The 16,451-nt window shown below is 58.5% G+C and overlaps 1 protein-coding gene across 1 annotated transcript; it reads right to left on the reverse strand.

The window, feature by feature from the left end:
• Positions 1-13,110: 13,110 nt before the first annotated feature.
• ASCL2 (achaete-scute family bHLH transcription factor 2) lies at positions 13,111-15,629 on the reverse strand. Its single transcript, XM_017507710.2, has 2 exons — positions 14,342-15,629; positions 13,111-13,709 (listed from the first exon to the last, which is right to left on the reverse strand). Exon 1 carries the CDS (start codon positions 14,939-14,941, stop codon positions 14,360-14,362), a length of 582 nt encoding a protein of 193 aa, XP_017363199.1. The 5' UTR covers positions 14,942-15,629; the 3' UTR covers positions 13,111-13,709; positions 14,342-14,359.
• Positions 15,630-16,451: the final 822 nt, after the last annotated feature.

Below are 16,451 nucleotides of genomic sequence, written 5' to 3' on the forward strand. Positions count from 1 at the left end.
AAAAGAAAAAAACTCCAAAAACATAAATAAATAATTATATTAAACAATCTCAACACACCAATGAAAAGAGATTGTTAATGTGAATAAACAAAAGACCCAACTATATGCCGTCTATATGAAACCCACTTTAAATATAAAGACAAATACATTTAAAGTAAAGGATGGAAAATTTATAACATAGAAACGTGTGTTAAAATAAAGCTACAGCAGCTATATCTGTCTCAGACAAAGTAGGCTTCAGAACAAGGACTTACAAGGGGTAAGGGAGACCTCACATAACAATAAAGGAGCTCCATTTTCTGAGAAAACGATCCTCAGTGTGTAGGCACCTACCAACACAGGTTGAAAACACAGAAAGCAAAAAATGATAAAATAAAATTTAACATTTATTCATGATTTTAAAAAACTTTCAAAAAACTAGGAATGTAAGAGAACGGAACCTAATAAAAGGCAAAGCTGAAAAAAAAATAAAAAAAGCTAACATACTAAATGGTGAAAGGCTGATTACCATTGTAAAAGTATGATATCAGCTCTCACATTCCTGTTTCATATTTTACAGGAAGGCCTAGCCAAGTTATTAAGGCAAGAAAAAGAAATAAAAACTTGGGCACAGATGTAACAAAAAGAGTATTGTGACCTAAACAAATAGAAAAATATACTATGTTCATGGATTAGATGATTCAATATTGTTAAGATGTCAGTTCTCCCCAAATTGATCTAAATATTCATACATCCCAGTAACTTTCCCAGCAGAATGTTTTGTAGATGTTGATAAGTTGATTCAAAAATTTATATGAAAATCAAACTACTCTAGGAAATTTAGGAAAATTATTTTCTGATCACATGATCTGATTTCACTGATACCTCACTATATATTTACTACCTAATTTGACTATGAAGCTACAACAATCAACACGTTGACCTATTGGTGAAGGCGTAGACTCAGCTCAGTGACTAGAGAGCCCAGAAATGGATCAATATATAGTCAAGTGAGTTTTGGCAAAGATGCAAAGGCAAATCAATAGAGAAAGGGCAGTCTTTTCAACAAACGGATCTGGATCTATTGAATGTCCATATGCAAAAAATGAACCTTGACACACACATCTCACACCTTACACAAAAATTAACTCTAAATGAATCACAGACCTTAATGTAAAATATACAACTATAAAACTTCTAGAAGAAAACAGAGAAAATCTTTGTGCTGTTAGGATCTTCAGGGTCTTCAGCCTCTGTAGTATTGCCATGTGGCGATAGTAACTCCTATGTGGGGCTTCTCTGTGCACCAGAGGATGTTTAGCAAGAGTACTCTCCAGTGGTGACAACTAAAATGTCCCCAGACACTGCCAAATATCCTCTGGGGCCAAAACAGGCCTGAATTATGGGACTTTGTGAAATGTAAAACTTTTCTTCTGTGAAAGGCCACATTAAGACATTGAAAAGACAAACCACAGGCTGGGAGAAAATATTTGCAATCACATGACAGCCCAATTAAAAAGATCAGCAAAGGGCTTGACAGACATGTCACCAAAGGAAGCAGATGGCAAGAAAACCCCAAAAGATGGGCCACACGGTTAGTTTCAGGGAAATGCAAACCATGAGAGACTTGTGCACGCCTGCTGTGACAGCAAAAACACACAGGCCTCAACCTAGTGGGATGGGAAGCAAGGGGGCCTCATGGCTTGCTGCAGAGTGCACTATGCCACAGCCCTTGTGTGCCTGGGGGTGCCTGGGGGTGGCAGGAGGGCAAAGAAGAGGCGGGCAGAGATGGCAGAGCAGCCTCCTAGTGCTGGATTTCCTCACCGAGCCAGGGTGGCCTGGGCAGGAGCCAGTGCTGCCGGAGACAGTGAGTCCCAACCTGCTCCAGGGGCGTGTGTGTTTCTGTGTGTGCATGTGTGTGTGTGTGTGCATGTGTGTCTGTGTGTGTGTGTGTCTGTGCATGTGTGTCTATGTGTGTGTGTGTGTGTGTGTGTATATATATATATGCTGTATTTGCATGTGTGTGTGCGTGTGCCTATGTGTGTCTGTGTATGTGTGTCTCGGTGTGTTTCTGTGTATATGGTCTCTGTCTGTGTCTCAATGTGTCTGCATGAGTCTACATGTGTATATGTGCATGTGTCTGCGTGTGTCCCAGTATGTTATTGTGTCTGTGCATGTGTGTATGTGTGTGTGAAGGAGGGAGGGAGGGCTGAGGCCTGAGCAGAGTCCCTGCGGCTCTGGGAGTGGAGGGCAGTGAGGCTAAGGCTGGTACAAGTGTGGTTTCAGGCGCTCAGGTGAAGTGGAGCAAAAACAGAAGCTGGAATCTAGCCCCAGCACTGGCTGTGGCAGCAGCAGCAGCAGCTCCTGCCCTGCCCAGAACAGGTTGAACCCGAGCCAGCACTGCCCTGCTTCCCTGAGGCTGCAGAGACTGAGACAGGGAGGGGAAGCCAGAGGGTGGAGCTAGGAGCCAGGCGCTGGTGGAGCCACCTGCCCTCAACGACCGCCCCTGCCGGAGGCCCCTGCCGGAGACCCCTGCCCACCCCCTGTTGTTCTGTAGGCCCAGGTTATGCTGGGCCCACTCCCGGGGTTTGCATCACTGGAGCCCAGGGTCCCCTGGCACCCTCCCCACAGCCCTGGTGCTGCTGCCTGCCTCCTCCAGGGCACCCCGAAGCCCATGGCAGGAGACTCGCACCAGGCAGGAATAGCTGGGTCGCCGCTCTCTGCCCAGCCTGCACCACGTGCCACCCTGGGCACACCGCCCACCCGAAGGCTCCCCTCCCTACCCGGGGTGCCCGTCCCACTCTGGAACACCTCCCTGCCCACCCAGCATGGGTGTTTGGCTGAGTTCTGCAGCCCTGACACAGGTCACCTCCCACACGTATGGGGGCTTCAGAAAGTCTGGGAATCCCAGACATCTGACAGGATGGGGTCCCAGAGACCCTCCACCCACCCCCTCCCGCACAGCCGGGGATGGAGGACTGAGGGAGCCTGGGAGATGGTGACTGTGGCCGTCACAAAGGGTCCTCGGGTCCCCTATCCTTGTCCCAAGCCCAGTGCCGGCCAGTCCCACCAGGTGGGTGTGCCCAGCACTCAGGCAGCCTGTGAATCCCCACAGCCACTTCCCTGCCCTGTGACCTCAGGGAATGACCTGGCCTGTCTTTCTGTTTTACTTTATTCACGTCATTTTTATTTCCACCTTGTGTTTTAAGTTCAGGGGTGCTGGTGCGGGATGTGCACGATCCCTGTCACAAGATCCCTGTCACAAGATCCCTGTCACAAGCATCCCTGCCACAAGCATCCCTGTCACAAGCATCCCTATCACAAGATCCCTGTCACAAGCATCCCTGTCACAAGATCCCTGTCACAAGATCCCTGTCACAAGCATCCCTGTCACAAGATCCCTGTCACAAGATCCCTGCCACAAGCATCCCTGTCACAAGCATCCTTGTCACAAGATCCCATCACAAGATCCCTGTCACAAGATCCCTGTCACAAGCATCCAGTCACAAGATCCCTGTCACAAGCATCCCTGTCACAAGATCCCTGCCACAAGCATCCCTGTCACAAGCATCCTTGTCACAAGATCCCTGTCACAAGCATCCTTGTCACAAGATCCCTGTCACAAGCATCCTGTCACAAGATCCCTGTCACAAGCATCCTGTCACAAGATCCCTGTCACAAGCATCCTGTCGCAAGCATCCAGTCACAAGATCCCTGTCGCAAGCATCCCTGTCACAACCATCCCTGTCACAAGCATCCCTGTCACAAGATCCCTGTCACAAGCATCCCTGTCACAAGCATCCCTATCACAAGATCCCTGTCACAAGATTCCTGCCACAAGATCCCTGTCACAAGATCCCTGCCACAAGCATCCCTGTCACAAGCATCCCTGTCACAAGATCCCTGTCACAAGCATCCAGTCACAAGATCCCTGTCAAAAGCATCCCTGTCACGAGATCCCTGTCACAAGATCCCTGCCATAAGCATCCCTGTCACAAACATCCTTGTCACAAGATCCCTGTCACAAGATCCCTGTCACAAGCATCCTGTCACAAGATCCCCGTCACAAGCATCCTGTCACAAGATCCCCGTCACAAGATCCCTGTCACAAGCATCCCTGTCACAAGATCCCCATCACAAGCATCCTGTCGCAAGATCCCCGTCACAAGCATCCATGTCACAAGCATCCCCGTCACAAGATCCCCGTCACAAGCATCCCCGTCACAAGTATCCCTGTCACAAGATCCCTGTCACAAGCATCCCTGTCACAAGAGCTCTGTCACAAGATCCCCATCACAAGCATCCCCGTCACAAGTTCCCCATCACAAGATCCCCGTCACAAGATCCCCATCACAAGATCCCAGTCACAAGCATCCCTGTCACAAGATCCCAGTCACAAGCATCCTTGTTGCAAGATCCCTGTCACAAGATCCCTGTTACAAGATCCCTGTCACAAGATCCCTGTTACAAGATCCCTGTCACAAGCATCCTTGCCATGACCCTGCCTCGCTCTAAAGGAGTGTCAGGCAGGTGAGCAGAAATGGCCCTTCCCGAATGCCTGTCATTGTCCAACTACAAGGACCAGGATGCCTCCGCGGAGGGCGCAGGGAAAAGCCAATGGCATAAGGTGCACAGCAGCCAGGCCTGAGGGCCAGGAGCGGGGGCCCCCAGCTGCCGGGTGTCCCCTGCTGACCACAGCTCCTCGGTGTCAGGACAAGGCCTGCCCATGGGGCCCTCAGTGGCCACCCTGGATGCAAACACCCTGGATGCCCAGCCTGCCCTCCTGGGCACAAACGCAGGGCAGAGCAGAGAGCTTACGTCCACCAAAACCCAGACACAAAAAATCCCCAGGAACACCCTTAATGGCAGCCAAACTGTGGAGCTGCCCCGGGCCCAACGATAAAAGCACGAGAGGCGACTCCTGCTACGGGCACGGTGGCCATCTCTGCGACCCCAGCAAAGAAGAACATGGACGACTCACAGACTCGGAGACGGGGGTTCCATGCTGCACGGTGCTGCCCACCTGAAGTTCAAGGACAAACCCTACCTATGGCGACAGATGTCAGGAGGGGCACAGGGTGAGGAAGGGAGAGGGTGTTAGCCAGAGCGGGTCCCAGGATGGTGGCTGCTGCTTCTGCGTGGGGGTTCACGCGGCGGTTCTGAGTGCCCACCCATGCACACTTCGTCAGCATGCACTCCAAGTTCCTGCATTCGAGGTGCCTGTGCCCCAGTAGAACGATGACGGATGGACAGAGCTGCTCATCCAGTGCCCTGGGCGGAATTCTCCAGGGTGCCTTGGAAGGCCCAGGAGGAAAGGGGACACCAGGCTGGGCACTGTTGGTCCACAGGCTCCCCACCTGGGAACCCTGCTCTGCCCCCACAGAACAGTTTCCAGTTGAATTTTATACCCTCCAGATTCACGTGTGACAGTTTTTGGAACCAGAGCCTTTAAAGAGGTGATCCCGTTAAAGTGAGATCATTAGGGCGGACCCTAGTCTCGTATGACCTAGTGCCAGAGGGCCCCACAATGGATTCTGGCTGGGGTGGTGCAGGGAGTCACCTGTACAGAGGACAATTGACTGGAGAAGTGCCCAGGCTTATGCCCTCCCCAGACAGAGAAGCCGTCACCTCGGGGGGATGCCCCAGAGCTGCATACCCATGCAGAGGCGCTGGGGTGGCAGCGGGCACAAGCCCCACACTGATGTCTGCACGTATCAGTGCACACTCACACCCATGCCGGAGAAAGCCGCAGGCCCCGAGGGGCTGCTCCATGCCAGCCTGCCACTGCCACACCCCTCCCACAGAGCCCTGCTCTGGCCCGGAACACAAGGCGCCCAGACCCATCCGGCTTTCCCCTCAATGCCCCGAGTCCTCCCACAGATTCATCCTGCCTCAAGCCTCAGTCTCCACTTCTGACAAATGGGTCTCAAGCTCTCTGCTCTGTCTGCTTTGCATGGGGATGTGGGCGGCACAGAGCAGGGTTGGTGGGGGATGGGACTCTGGAAAGGTGCTCAGGGAGGGGCCAGGCTGTGGGGCCCGGAAAGCCTTGCAAGGTGGCCCAGGCAGGACCCAGGATGAGTGCTGAGTGGGCACCAAATGGCTCAGAGCTCCCAAAACCTGGCATGCCTGTGAGAGCCAAGGAGGCCACTTTGCAAAAGGCCCTGCCTGCCAGCCCACAGAGGACATTCAAATAAGAGACAAATACTTGGGGCCCTAAGGTTAAGCCCAGCCCAGCCTCTCAGGCTGAGCCCAGGCTGCTCCCAGGCTCTTATTTGGTTATTAATTGCATTTCGTTTAGAGATTTGCATGCTTATCACTCAGGTGGTGGCCAGCCTCGGGGGCCCGGCCAGCCTGGATAGAACCCCAGGGCTCATAGGCAAATGCCAGGTTCGGGGAGCGGAGGACCCAGGAGCCTCCCGAATGGTATCAGGAGAGCCTGCCTGGGCTGGGTTGCAGGCCACCAGTGTGGGCACCTGGCATCCACGTGGACCCAGGCAGGACAAGCAGGTAGAAAAAAGTGGATCCCACAAACAGGGCTCCCAGGACACCCTCCCCCAACACCAGCCCCCAGCACCCCGCCAGGGACTGCAGCCCCTCCATGGTCTATCAGGGCAGCCCTGGGGTCCCTGTCACATGATGCATGAGACCCCCCCAGCCCTGCAGCCTGTGGGACAGGCCATGTGCTCACCGAGGTGCTTGGAACCTTGGCAGGCAGGCTCTCGGAAGGCTGGCTCTGGGACCCGCTAGCCCATGTTCTTGGCATCCCAGGGTGTCCTGGTCCCAGGAGACGCCTCTTCCAAGGCCACATGGGGCCCTAGGCCTCTCCGTCCTCAGCCCTGTCTACTCTACCCTCCACAAGAGGAGTCCAGAGGAAGCAGTGCTTGACCCAAGAAGAGGCTGTGACTCTGGAGAGGCTGGGGCGGGGGAAGGGCCCTGAGCGCTGGAGTTTCTAGAAAGCCCTCTTGTTCCTGCCCATTATGGGTTGAATTTTATGCCCTCCAGATTCACATGTGGCTGTTTTTGGAGCCAGAGCCTTTAAGGAGGTGATCCAGTTAAAGTGAGGCCATTAGGGTGAACCCTAGTCCCATATGACCAGTGTCTTTATTAGTCGGAGATGAAGACACGGACACACACAAAGGAACGACCACGTGAGGACACAGGGAGAAGGCGGCGTTTACAAGCCAAGGAGACAGGCCTCGGGAGGGCTGCAGAATGGTGAGACTCATTTCTGCTGCGTAGGCCCCAAATCTGTGGTGCTTTTTCACAAAGCACAGGTCGATGCATCGCAGCGTATCCTGCTGCTCTCAGGACCCCAAGCCCATCCTCGGGGACATGAATTAACTCTGGGGCCTTTTTCCCTGATGGTGTCACCTCGTAAGGCAGAATGGGAACCTGGAGGCGCAGGCAGCAGGCCTGGCCGGGACCCCCAAGTCTCCCTGTCCTTCCAGCGGGACAGCGGGTCTGGGGCCCGAAGGCTGTGACTCTGCCCCTGCCAGGCTCACAACAGGCACGACAGCTGAGCAGGCACATTCCCATCTCTCCCTCTGCTGATCTGTGGCCTTGGACAGGGCTGCTCTGGGGGAGCTGACAGGTGACCCCCCAGGAGGCCCCTCCCTGCCTCTGAGCTGGGAATCACCCCTGCAGGGGCACCTGGGAATGGCCTATTTCAATAGGTGAATGGTGGGGAGGGTCCCACCTCAGCAGGGGACATTGCAGGGGGTAAGGCCAGTGGGTGGGTGGGGAGTCCCCAGTGGCACTGGGGCCTCTTGCTGATTGATGCACCCCATTAATCACAGCCAGTAGCTGGGGAGGGGTAGAAAGGGGGTGGAGGGAACAGGAGCCCACAGCCTGGAGGCCCTGGGGGTTGGCAGGGGCCTGCGCCTGTCTGCAGCCAGCCCCCCAGCCGGGCCCTCTTCCCTCCTTTCCAAGGGGCCAGAGCGTGGGGTGCTAAGGGCTCGGTCCTCAACCCCCCCACCAGCTCTCAGGGAGCCCCTCCCATGCCCCCCAGGCCTCTGCCCCACTTGCACCTCCCCAGGCCCCAGGGCACAGGACGCTTCCCCCACCCTTTGGGAGGCTGGGGGTGTCAGGAGGCCTGGCCTGACTGCTGGCTTCTGTCTCACTGGCTTGCAGACAAGACCCCCCACTTCAGTGGAAAAACAGCCACAACAGTGCCCCCTCCAGGCAGAACCAAGGGAGACATCGGTGTGAGGGACGTCCAGCTCTGTACTGCGGGTTTAAACCTGGCACCTCTGGGTACCTGTGGGCCTCGGGCAGGTCACTGAACTTGCCTGCGTCTGGAAGTCGGGGTGACACCCCTCAGAGGGGACTGAGAGGAGTGGCCCCTCTTGGTGGGCAGCCCCGCCACCTTCCACCTGCTGCCCTGCCCTCTGAGCCTTCAGGGTCCTTCCCAGCTTCTGTGGGCTCCCGGGTGGAACTGGGCCATCCCTGAGACTCTCCAAAAAGCTCAAGGCCAGCTCGCAGCCCACAGGCTCATGACAGCATCGGGGAGGCTGCTAGGCCCACCCGGTCCCACTCCCCATTTTGATGAGAACAAAGACTGAGGGTGTGGCCCCAAAGAAACCACCCCTCCCCGTGCCCTCACTGCTGGGAAAAGGGTCCCCCCAGCAACCCCTGTGGGCTGTGCATGCTACAGCTGAGGATGTGCGGTTGAGAGGCAGGCCTCTCCAACGCCGTCCATCTGGCCCTGGCCAGCCCAGCCTCAGGCCCAGCCTCTCCGGATGGCCAATCACCTCTGGACCCAGCTGAAGTCTCTGGGATGACTGAAGGTCTCTGAAGGTCTTTGAAGGCCACCTTGGGAGGATTGAAGGTACACGGACACCAGGGACCCTGCTCACAGCAAGCCTCCCTGACCCGTCCCTTTGCGTTGAGTGGAACAAGCTTGCTTCCATCTGGGGGATCGCCGTATGGCTATCCCGCTTGTCTTGGGCTGGGTCGGGGATTAGGTGAGGTGGAGAGGCCTCTCTGCATGACGTCCCTGCCCCAGCTTGGAGGGGTGGCACTGGGGCGGGTGTCACCAGCGTAGGACACGCAGGCTCCACCATGAACAGGGCCCCAACCTTGGTTTAATGCTCTGCTACGTCTTGGAGTTTTTTTATTCTTTGTTTTGCTTTATTTTTATTAGAGGTAGGGTCTCCCAATGTTGCCAAGCTGGTCTTTGAACTCCTGGGCTCAAGCAATCCTCTGGTCTCAGCCTCCCAAAGCACTGGGATGACAAGCGTGAGCCACCGCGCCTGGCCTTTGGAATTCTGACTACTTTCATCTTTGAACTTGTTCTGCGGGTGCAGGCCAATGGCAGACTGCAGCACTCATGTAAGCAAAGGAGAGCATGGGGGAGGCACCACACGTGCGTCTCCCCACTCGAGCACCACATCCACGACGCCCACGGATGCCAGGCCACACAGAAAAGGTGCCAGGGACCCACAGCAGTACAAGGCAGCGTGTCACACCTACGACTGAGCAAGCCAGGTGCTGGTGACCACCGAGCTACCACGTTTTCCATTCAAATCCAAACTTGCTAAGGATGCAGAAGGAAGCCAGTGGTGTTCCAACGAACGTGCAGGACCCGGGAAGCTGTCGTGTCCTTTCTTACTCAGCGACTTCTCTGCGTTAGCCGAGGACTCTCGCTGATAGATGTACTGACAGCGCCTCCCTTTCCTCCTTCCTCACCCTTCGGCGACCAGGAGGCGGAGGGTGCTGGTGAAGCCAGCCCGCGTCAAGGAGTGAAACAGCTGTGCAGTTTCCACTGTTTTAGTGGCAATGAAACACACACACCTGTGCCAGGACAACACACACTGTGCCATTCCAGTGATTCCGCGTAGAAGTCAAATACCCTTAGGCTTGCATGTTAAACTGGCATCCTATCATATGAAGATGGATGACTAAATTCATGCTAGTCATTTGAATGCTTAATCTTCTTTCTCAGAATGGCATTGGTGGGTATAAAAGAAGCATAAAATAGTCGAGTGGTTGACCATAGGAGAAAGAAAAAACTTTACATTTTAGCACCGTTCACGTCACATCACGATCGCCTTCTGCCTGGAATCAGTCTCTAACTTCCAGGTGGGGACAAGGCCCGGACCATGGGTTCACGGCAGAGCCCTGCTGCCCCCACAGCAGAGCCCAGGACAGGCTGGCACCTGGGCCAGGCGAGGCTCTCTCCAGGCCCACCAATCTCAAATGCTGAACTGCTAAGGATCTCCTCCCCAGGGGAGCCACCAGGCTCAGCCTCACTGCCTGGAAGGTGTGAACACGGCCAGGACGTAGAAGTGGAGGAGTTTAAACTCCACGGTTTAAATCTCAGTTCTCATCACGTTCAAGCTGTATGATGTCCGCGGGAGAGAACACAGTGACGATTCTCACTTTCTGTTTCTGGTTGGGTCAGGAGGCCCCTTCCTCATTCCCTCTTTTCTGCTTATCACTAGAGACAGAAACTAAAGCCGTGACTTCAGGCTGCTGAGAGCCTAAAACAAAACAATGACAGCAAAATAAGGCGGGTAGGACAGGCTCGCACATGACTTCAGGCTCTCCAGCTCCGGTGGGCACTGGGCGAACGAGTGTGGGCAGGGCCTTCGTAACGCATTGAGCAGCAGCCCAGGGCGCCGGGAGACTCACCCGCAGTCCTGGTTGTCATCCACAGCCCTGTCCACCCTCAAAAATATCCCCACCGCGACAGCAACTTACACGGCCACTGTTAAGTCCCATCTCCTGGCGAGGTGCAGTCCAGCGACACTGCATCCTCTGAGCGGCAGGTGTCACATGGGATGACCCGGGTAAGGAGTGCATTCGGGGAAATGTCGGTGAGAAAGAAATACTCTGGAAGGAGCTGGCCACGGCTGGGGGGCCCCCAGACCACAGCGCAACCTCCCCCGGTTACGGCGAGGGAGTAGCCAGGGCCTAGATTGCTGTGCCGTCTATGGAAGTTTCCACGAGCTTACCGGGTAGTTCTTGAGGCAAACTCGGGAAGGAAGTCCCTTGTCTCCCTGGAAGGGATCCATCTTGGTATATCTGTCACACTCATTAGGTGGGTTTGGTGTCATCCCCATTTTCAGTTCACCCCAAACTTGATCAAAGGACCACTTCTAGCACCCCATACCCTGTCCTACAGGAAACACAGGGACAGGTTCTCAATAACGAACACCCAGAACGGTGCCATCAATACCACCATGCACACGGGGGCTCAAGGGAACAAACAGCTCCGCTTCTTTAGGAAGACACTGGGGGAAAACTGCTTACAAGATGCTCAAGAGACCTGTTGAGCAAACTTCATGCATGGACCCGGGGTAGATCCCAATCTATAAAGCCACCTGTACACAACCATGAGACCCAGGACTGTGCCACTGGCTGGGTCCCTGGTGATATGAAAGAACAGTGGTTCATTTGAGGGAGTGAGGATGGTACTGGGGTTTCCTTTCAAGGCACACATGAAACATTATGGGTGAAAGGATTCAGGCTGGGATTTGCTTAGCAATGCGGGGATGGGGTGGGAGATGGATGGGGCAGGAAGGGCCTTGGAACTGGTACTGAAGGCTTCCCGGGGCCCCCCTGGGGTCCAGTGCATCCTCCACCGGCTGGACTGTACAATAGTTGGCTCCTGTGCCCACCGCTAGACCCCAGGCTCCATGAGCACGGGCCTGTGTGGCACACGGATGCATCCTAAGTCCTGGCACAGAGAATGCCCAACAAAGGCCTTGGTGCTTTTGCAGATAGTGGAAGTTTTCCATAATAAAATGTGGGGAGAAAAAAATGACAGCACTGCTTCCCCTTTGCAGAGTTTTGTCCACTTCACACCAGTGGGTGGCGGTTCTTTCCTCTGCCCTGTCCTTCCACGGTTTTCTCCCCGACCCGCTTCACCCACCCAACAGCCCCCTGTGGTCCTGGCGGCCATGGGTCTTTCCCTGCAGTCAAGGTGTGGCACCCTGGGGAGAGCTCAGGTCCTGCGGCTCAGGGAGGCCACCAACTGGGTGTGGATTTTGGGAGAAGGCTCTGGGATGGCCCTCCCTGGGTGACCACAGCAATGTGCCCCTCCTGTCCCTCGGCCAAGGCCAGTTCCCTGAGCCCTGCAGGTCTACTGACCCCAGCTGAGCCTGGTCCTCCTCAGATGCCCACTACCGACTTTGGCTGCTGAGGATCCCCCACCCAGCCCGAGGCTGCAGCTGGTGAGAGGAGCCCTGGGCACCCCTGCTCCCGTGGTAATAGGGGACCCGGCCAGCCTGGCTTTTGAGACTCATGCACCCGGGCAGGCTGTGTGTCCTGTTGCCATGGTTATTCAGAAGCCACCCACTGTGAAATCCCCAGCTGCTCCCACCTCCCAGCTCTCCAACGGCTTGGCCCCAGCCACCCCCTTCTGAAAGAAGGGGTGCCTCTGCGCCCTAAAGCAACTGGGGATCCCCGTCAACTCCTCCTCCACCAGGGCACTAAAAAGGGAGCTTTGGGCACAGGGAGACTTCAAAGCCTCCTGGGCCCTGGGTCAAAGGTACAGCCGTGTAATATCCCGGTGCCAGTTCTCCAGATGGGGGGAGCCTGGCTCAAAGCTTCCAAGCCTTCTGTGTTCCTTTCAAGAGCCGCTCTCAGGATTCAGGTGAGCAGAGGCCTGCAGGGCCTCCCCAGTGCAGGCAAAACCCAAAGCCAGTGAGTGGGCAGCCTCCAGCCACCTCTCACTAACTTCCCCAGAGGCCCCTAAGGTGGTCTGGTCAGTTCCATTTGCAAGTTAGGCCACTTGCCCGGGGCTGCCCACCTTCAATGGCAGTGGAGCTCTGAGCTGCGGCCTGCCGGGGAGCTCACGCCCTCAGCCCCACAGCCGGTGCTCTCTGGTCAGACCACCTCAGACTAGACCCACACCCAGCACTTACCCCAGCCCCGGGGGTGGCTCAGCAGCCTCCAGACTTCAGCTTCCAAGCCAGCAAGTAGCCCTGCCTGGCCCACCCACCAGCCACCACCTCCTGCAGGACGTCCCCAGCCTCACAAGGTGTCCCAGTGGCTCCGCTATCAGCGGCCTGGCTGGACTCCAGGTCTCACCCCAGACCCACCGTACAGAGGAGGTGGCAGGGTTCAGGGAGTAGCGACCACATTGGTCTGGCCGTCACCTGAGAAGTAGGTGACAGGAGCCACAGGTAAACAGAGCTGACTGATTTATAAAGTTCATGCTCCTTAAAGAGGCTTCTACAGAAAAGAGCAGCACCGCCCACAAATCAACCCCAAGTGGGGCAGTAATGGGGGCCTCATGCCAAGGACCCCGCACCTCAGGGGCTGCTCGTGTCCAGGCCTTGGCCAGCATGGAAAACTCCAGAGAGTGGGGGCGGGGGTCCAGATCATCTTTATTGTGCCCCAAGTCAAGGGATCTTTGTACAAAAATAGGTCTCCATTTGCCAGCACTGACCCTCCAGCAGCTCCAGCTAATGTGCAGAAAAAAGATTCTCTGTGCCCGGATACAATCCTCTCTCCGGAAAAATCTCCACGTGCGGTGCCCCCACCCCACTGCAGTCCAGAAGCTGTGGGCAGGGGCGACGTCGGAGGAAGCCGCCAGCCCTCATGGGGCCAGCTACAGGCCCGGTTCCACCCGGGCATTGGTCAGGCTGGGCCGGACGGGCGACAAGGCGTCGGCCGGGGGAGGAGGGTCCCCGGCTCTCTGGGGGAGGGGCGCGGGCCGGTCCACCTGGCAGGCTCCTGGGCGATGAGCGCGCCGGTCGCTCGCTGGGCTTCCAGGGCTGAGGCTGCAAGGGGAAGGTGGGGAACCGAACGCGCGTCAACGCGAGCGCCGACCGGGACAGACCCCGCCCGCCGGGGCCGGCCCCGCCCCCACCTCCCCCCCAGCGAAGTCGGCAGTTTCGTTTGCTCGGTCGGCTTTGGAGTCCCGAGTCCGTGGGTGCCGCGGCTCGGTCTGAGACAGGGCGGGGGCGGGGCGGGGCGGGCACTCGCAGCCGCGGTGAGTCAGGGCTCCGCGCCCGCCGCGCCCGCCGACTCATTTCTGCCGCCCCGGGCCGGGAGCGCGATTTGCAATGCAAAGTCACCCCGCCCCCAGCACCCCAATCTGCCCCGAGAACCGCCAGCACTCGAGACCTCAACCGCCCGACGGCCGCTCCCCTCCCCTCGCCTCCCCTCCCTCGGTGGCGGCGGGGCCGCGAGGAGAAGTTTTGCAATCCCGGACAAACAAACGCCGGTCTTGCACAGGCTTGAAAAAGGCTGGGGAAAATGAAGAGTGAGCGAAATCGAAGCCCTCGCTCGGGCCTGGCGCTCGGCTCCCCGGGCTCTTGGGGGCGCGACCCGCCGGGCCTGCCCACCCCGCCCCACCCGGTCCCTGCACCCCGGCCCCGGCCCTCCCTCCTCCCCGCCGCCCGGCCGTTACCTCCTTGGTCGAGGGCGCTCAGTAGCCCCCTAGCCAGCTGGAGAAGTCGAGCAGCTCGCGCTCCGCGGGGCTCAGCGCGCCCTCGCAGCCGCTGTCGTCCGACGAGTAGGCGGAACGCGGGGAGCCGGGCTCCGAGCTGCCCCCGCGGCCCGGGGACGAAGACGCGCGGGAGGGCGAGGCGGCCACTGAGGTGGGCCCAGGCGGTCCGCGGGGCGCAGACGGCCGCACGGCCGACGCCAGCAGCCCTCCGGCCAGCACGTTGCGCACCGCGTCGTGCTCGGCCAGCAGGCGCTGCAGCGCGCGGATGTACTCCACGGCCGAGCGCAGCGTCTCCACCTTGCTCAGCTTCTTGCTGGCGCCGCCGTGCGGCACATGCTGCCGCAGCGCCTGGAAGCCCAAGTTCACCAGCTTCACGCGGTTGCGCTCGCGCTCATTGCGCCGCGCCACGGCCGCCGCGCCGCCCCCGGTCTCCGCGTTGGCAGGGCGCCGCCGCCGGCTGCAGCGCAACAGTTCTGGGGACGCGGGTCTCCGCCGGGCGGCGCAGCCGACAGGGACGCGGGGCGCAGGGGGCGCGGGCCCGGGCAGTGCGCCGCCGTCCATCGCGCCCGCATCCACCCGACCGCTCCGGGTCCCGGCGCGCCGCAGGAAGGTGCAGACAGAGGAACCGGAGTCGGTGGTGAAAACGGTGGCGCCCCCAGGGGGCTTCTGCCACGGCGCCGCCGAGCAACTTCCCGGGGCACGCGTCCTAGGTCCTTTGGAGTCAGGGGACAAGACGCCGAGTGGTGGCGGGCTGTACGCGCCAAGGAGCGTGGGACGCTCGTGTCCCGCGCGTGCGGCCGGACTCTCCCCAGTCTCCGCAGGCGCGGCGCAGGCGGCTCGTTTTTAAATGTATAGATAACCCTCCTCCGCGCCGCGGCCGCCGCCTTTCTCACGCCCTCCTTCCTTCGCCTCGCCCTCCTGCCACGCTTCGCCCTCCCCCTCGTGCGATGACATTCTGTAAAGCCCAAAGCGTGCGCGTGTTCCCCTAGCCCATCCCCCGGGCGCAGGCCACAGATCCCCAGTGCGCTCAGCTGGCGAAATCTGCGAGTCCCCGGTGCGCCCCCTGCTCCCGGCAGATCCTCGGTGCGCCCCCAAAGCAAGGTATGCAGGTGCAGGCACCTTCCCGTACCCCCACCTTACCCCCCGCGCTCAGCCCGCAAGTCCCAATAGCCGCCAGCCCTCTGCACGCGCAGCGCGCTCTGTGGGAGGGAAGGCGTGGCCCTGGCGACAGCTCGGCTGTACCTGCGGCGCGCTAGACCCCCGAGGGCAGCACGCGCCGCGCAGCCCACACCCGCGCCCCGCCCTCCTGGGGCCGAGGAGGCGGGGGCCAGGGTCTCAGCCAATCGTGGGCCACCCGTTTGGCCAATCGCGCAGGGCGGGGCCCCACGGCCGGCCCCAAGGAGGAAGCGCGTACGCGCGGCGCGTGTCTCGCGGGGAGCGCCGCTAACAAAGCTGGGTGCCCGCTCGGCCCCGCCCTGCTCCTCGTCCCCGTGACTGGGCTGTGCGTGCTGCCCCCAAGCACACCTGTGTCCCGAGCGCGCCCCCACCTGTGCATTAGTCTACTGGGAATGGGGGTGAACTGAGCCTTACTTCGGGCGGGGCGGGGCTTAAGAGTGGTCGAGACGGAGGCGGGTGGGAGGTTCAGGTTCCCAGGGCGCCTTCCCCAACCCGCACTGCTTTCCCCGTCCCTCCACGTGCACCCCAGGCCTGAGGGCTCTGGGCGGCACCTTAGCCAGGGGGCTTGGAGGTTTGCACCCGATCGCCTTGTGCCGGGACGGCGGTCAGGCCCACGCCCGCCCCCTGCGTGGCTCCTTCCATTTCCAGTATCCCCCTCCTCCACCCCGTCCTGCCCTCACGCTCTCCGTCGCGCTTCGCGTTTGTGCCTCCGGAATCTCACAGCCCTCGTTCCTCTTTCCGTGACCCAGGCTGTTTTTCTGCACCCACCTCTCCCCTGAGGGCACTGAGATTGGGCCATTGGTGGGAAGGTCTCTGGGAGCAGCACCCTTCCAGGGGAGGTGGGACGTCGAGAGCGTCTCCCTAAGAGATGCGGGGAAGTGGTGGGCTCCGAGAG

This window comes from Cebus imitator, unplaced genomic scaffold (assembly GCF_001604975.1).
Source record: "Cebus imitator isolate Cc_AM_T3 unplaced genomic scaffold, Cebus_imitator-1.0 Scaffold384, whole genome shotgun sequence".
NCBI lineage: Eukaryota > Metazoa > Chordata > Mammalia > Primates > Cebidae > Cebus > Cebus imitator.

Coding starts and splice junctions, on each gene's coding strand:
- ASCL2 (XM_017507710.2), bottom strand. CDS start 14,941: ATGGACGGCGGCGCACTGCCCGGGCCCGCGCCCCCTGCGCCCCGCGTC.